A 2069-nucleotide genomic window follows, 5' to 3' on the forward strand; every position below is an offset into this window, starting at 1 on the left:
AACTGCTCAACCTTCATCTATGAAACCTGCATGTTTAATTAGAAAATTTAAATATGAGTGATTATTTGTGTATTAAAATATATTGCTATAATATTTTGTATAATATATATATATATATATATAGATAGATATATAGCCTCATATGGAGTGGCGATCTCCGTATAAATATATCAAAATGGTTCTTCTCTTCTTCCTCACCATGTGACACAATTTCTTTTGTTTTATGGGAAGCGACCAACACAAATAGGCGCAGTCGACACAATCCGGTTACATTACCTGTCATTCTGTGCGTTCGGCAAGACTTCTCTGTAACGTTGGCAGACGTCGCTTGACAGAAGGTGACGGCTAAGAAAGGCGGGCAGTTACCACTTGGAAAAAGATGATGATGTCAACAGATACAGGTATTATAGAATTCAATGAAGGATGGGATATTATTCAGAATGGCATCCTAAAGTTGATAAATATTCTCAAAACAGATTTAAAAGGCGATTTCCCTGTAACGGAGTACATTAACATTTATACAACTGTGTACAAAATGTGCACCCAAAGGCCTCCTTATCTGTACTCACAACAACTCTATGACAAGTACAGGATTTCATTGGAAGAATACGTTGCTGTCACAGTATTGCCAGCTTTAGGGGAAGTGCATGGTGAGTTCCTGTTGAAAGAAGTTGAGAAATGTTGGGGAAATTATGACAAGGTACTGGTTAGACTCACCTCAAATAAGTTTGAATTCAATGGTAGCTTCACCTACAAATCTGCGAGGATTAAGATTTCACTTCCACAAATAGATGAGAAGAAAGTCAGAGAGGTTGTAGATGCCATGCATCGATGCTGCAATAATTCGGACAATAGAGGCTAGAAAAGTGTTGAGCAGTCAAGAATTATTGATTGAATGCGTTGAGCAACTGCAAGCGACATTCAAGCCAAAAGATAACTTAATGTAGAAGCAGATTGAAAATTTGATTTCAAGAGAGTTCTTAGAACGGGACAAAGAGCCCATTCAGGTTATTATTCAGAAGATTCTGGCTTTCTATGATTCGTATGCTCGGATGACTGACTCTTCAGCTCCATGACTCCATGATGGTGTTTCTGCTATGATGGCATCAGTTTATGTGTTTTTCCATTGCTTTTGGCTGTTGGGGTTTTTGAATCCCTTTGTTTCCTTCTTCTTTTAGGAGGCTGTCTCCTTTTTCCAAAGTTCTGTAATTTGTTGCATTCTTCGTTACTTTGGACATATGTTATTTCGTTGGATCTGTTAGGGGCATTAAGGATCAAATTTTTGGACATTTTGGCTTCTGGCCAATGGTCATCCTCTGCAAATCTATCAGAAGTTTTGTCATAGCTCTCTCTTTTGGCCTTATGTTCTGTTATATGTCCTTTTATATTCTCTAAATATAAAAATATGCTGGTTTTTTTTCCTCTGGAAAAAGAAGAAAATAGCAATATCTTTCGATATGTAGCGTAAAAAAATTGTTCAATATCATTTTTGTATGTTGTTTTAGACCTACATTTTCAATCATTCATTTGCACGATACGAGCTTTTTAATTGACTTTTAACATATTCTTGTGTAGTATTTGAGTTTATGTGAATTATTATATACAAAGTAATTATTAGTTTTAACCGTGTACTTATTAGTAGAGTGATATAAATTAAATTGTTATGTTTTTTATTTAAAAATAATTTTTTTATGATTTTAATTTCATTATCCATATTTATTAAAAAGATGGTAGGATTTAATTTTTATAAAATATTTATTTTTTAGTAGTATATATAAATAAAATGTTGAAATTTATTTTTAAAAAAGTTATGTATTTTTTATTTTTTAATTAAATTTATAAATTAAAGAAAATGTCATATTCACGTGTAACATTAAATGAGTTATGTCTTTTTGCACATGTGATATTGATGAACTATAGTCTTGTAAAAAAACATATTTATAGATTAATTAATCTTTTTCTCTTTTTAATTATGGATATGAATCAATATTAAATAATGGATTCTCTATCTATAGATGTCAAATAATGTCTAGGTTGGCCAGAACCCATTATTTAATAAGAAATTTCTC

At 31.9% G+C, this 2069-nt stretch overlaps 1 protein-coding gene across 1 annotated transcript; it reads left to right on the top strand.

The window, feature by feature from the left end:
• Positions 1–379: 379 nt before the first annotated feature.
• Positions 380–862, top strand: LOC149265589 (cullin-1-like). Its single transcript, XM_089405056.1, has one exon. It carries the CDS (start codon positions 380–382, stop codon positions 860–862), a length of 483 nt encoding a protein of 160 aa, XP_089261182.1.
• The last annotated feature ends 1207 nt before the right edge of the window (positions 863–2069 follow it).

Source organism: Pinus tabuliformis, chromosome 6 (genome assembly GCF_031772625.1).
Source record: "Pinus tabuliformis cultivar Carrire ecotype Pingquan chromosome 6, CPIR1, whole genome shotgun sequence".
Classification (NCBI taxonomy): Eukaryota; Viridiplantae; Streptophyta; class Pinopsida; order Pinales; family Pinaceae; genus Pinus; species Pinus tabuliformis.

What these genes read in the sequence shown, in the direction of transcription:
- LOC149265589 (XM_089405056.1), top strand. Translation starts at nt 380, where the DNA reads ATGATGATGTCAACAGATACAGGTATTATAGAATTCAATGAAGGATGG.